The sequence below is a fragment of the Mangifera indica genome, chromosome 11 (genome assembly GCF_011075055.1).
Source record: "Mangifera indica cultivar Alphonso chromosome 11, CATAS_Mindica_2.1, whole genome shotgun sequence".
In the NCBI taxonomy this organism is placed as follows: domain Eukaryota; kingdom Viridiplantae; phylum Streptophyta; class Magnoliopsida; order Sapindales; family Anacardiaceae; genus Mangifera; species Mangifera indica.
In genome coordinates, this window is record NC_058147.1 from 11,007,125 (window position 1) to 11,009,414 (window position 2,290).

At 32.2% G+C, this 2,290-nt stretch overlaps 1 protein-coding gene across 1 annotated transcript; it reads left to right on the top strand.

The window, feature by feature from the left end:
• The first annotated feature begins 969 nt into the window (after positions 1 to 969).
• On the top strand, positions 970 to 1,725 carry LOC123230176 (ethylene-responsive transcription factor ERF020-like). Its single transcript, XM_044656332.1, has one exon. The coding sequence runs from the start codon at positions 1,154 to 1,156 to the stop codon at positions 1,640 to 1,642; it is 489 nt and encodes a 162-aa protein (XP_044512267.1). The 5' UTR covers positions 970 to 1,153; the 3' UTR covers positions 1,643 to 1,725.
• The last annotated feature ends 565 nt before the right edge of the window (positions 1,726 to 2,290 follow it).

Consider the following 2,290-nt stretch of genomic DNA (forward strand, 5'->3'; position numbering starts at 1 on the left):
TTGTATGTTTAATAAAAAAATTGTGAAGGTTTAGTCCACATCCACTCAATAAAATTAAAATATTTTTAAAATTTAATCTCACGAAATTTGATTCATTTAATAAAAAAAAAATGATAATTTAATACGTGTCAATGTTGTCATCCTCACCATAAAGTACTACTTTTAAAAGGGTAATATCGCTAACCTCTCAAAAGTTTTGATTTTGTGCCAATCAATCCCGTTGGTTTGAAATAACATCCCTTACTTCCCCTTGCATTTGACAAATTGTTCCACGCCTCTCCTTGTAATAGTCAAGTAATAGAAATATTAAAAGTTGATTCAATGTTACTACTAAACAACCTTGCATGCAACAGACACCCATATATATATATATATATATATATATATATATATATATATATATATATATATATATATATATATATATATATATATATATATATTGTATAAGGTTGCTAATAAACACCTTTAATATGAGAGATTTATCACAATATTTTGATAAAATCATGAAACACGATAATAGTTTTATCATTTTATTTGTCCCTTCGGTCAAAATAATATTATGGTTACGAATATTTTTAAATAATCATCTAATATATTTATAATTTCTCGTAATCAAGGTTTATTTGATTTTCTCATAATAATTCATCTATTTTAAAGATATTTATCTTAATATGCATATGAAAACAAATAAAAAATGTGTATTTTATCAACACATAAACATGATACAACATAATTTATAAAACGAAATAATTGGCTCCAAAACACAATTATTCATGCCCAAAAGGTCTTATTGACTGAAAATAAACCTCATGAAAAATAATCCCTTGTAAAAATTTCATGTCTCAGCATTTATTGTTTGGCAGTGCTTTTACCTTCTCAAACTTTGACTTGCTGAATCAAAGCGCACCGCCCCCTTGTTTTCATTGGATAAACCTTTCTTTTTTTTTTTTCTGACCTTTGAAAATATTGACTTTCTTCTAATGCCACTTGCTCCAATTGGCCTCTGACTTTCTCTCTTATTCAACCTGTATATATAATCTCTCGCGGTACTTCTCCCAATCATCACTTAAAGCTTATATAATTTCGTCAACTTTATTCCCACAAATAGCTTACTTTAAAGCTTTGTAAGCACTTCTAAACGTTATCAAATATGCAATCAAATAGCCTAAACAATAAAGAAGAGAGTGGTCCAAGCATGGCTGAAAAGAAGTACAAGGGAATTCGCAGAAGAAAATGGGGAAAATGGGTTTCAGAAATCAGAGTTCCGGGTTCGCAAGAGCGGCTCTGGTTAGGCTCCTACGCTACGCCAGAAGCTGCTGCGGTTGCCCACGACGTTGCTTTCTATTGTTTACGCAGACCACCGTCTTTGGATGGGCTTAACTTCCCTCAACTGTTGCCTAGGAGTTGTGTGGATGCAGATTTGTCGCCCAAATCTATACAGAAAATTGCTTCGGACGCTGGATTGGGAATCGATGCGCAGATAATCACGAGCAAGTCGTCGAAAGAGGTGATGGAGGTTAATGAAAGTAGTGGAATTCAGGGCTTTGGGACACAGTTTTTGGGCAGCGAGAGTAGTGATTCTGGGACATGGGAGGAGAAGGAGCTCAGCATTTCGGTTGAAGATTATGATTATGATTAGCGATACTACTTCCTTTGATCTCACTTCTTTTTCCTTGTTCGCCAAAGTTTTAGCTTTTAATAAAATAACCTACATTCTCATCATTCTAAATTGCACACGTTTTGATTTTTACTTTTTAAACCAAGCTAAATTCATATATTAAAACTTATCATCAAAACAATTTCCTCCAACTTTCGACCTTTTATAAATTTCATTGATTATATATAACCCTACACCATAAAAGAACCAGCCTCTGGGTAACCCAGAATGCTTCTTAATTAATTAATTACTACCAAATGAAAATAAAAACCATCGCAATTCCTGAGAGTGTTTGTTTTTTTGTGTATAGGACACGTTATTATGTTTTAAAATGTAGTATATAATAGTCGAGTATCACGTTTATGACTGAGGACTAGAAAAAAAAAGAGTTCAAATTTAGTGAGTATTATGTTAATATTGATTTTACGTGTTCAAAGTTGGGGGATCCTTTGAACATGACTGTAAAGTATCAAGTTAAGTTGAAAATTAGAAGTTCTTTAATTATTTGTGAGGTGGGCAGGAGTTGCAGAGGCAAGTTGGTTGATTTCTACCTGAATAATTGATTGATTCAGATTCAGGTGGAAGTTATTTAGCAGCAGTACAACCAATAGATGATTTAGTCAATTTGAC

Coding starts and splice junctions, on each gene's coding strand:
- LOC123230176 (XM_044656332.1), top strand. CDS start 1,154: ATGCAATCAAATAGCCTAAACAATAAAGAAGAGAGTGGTCCAAGCATG.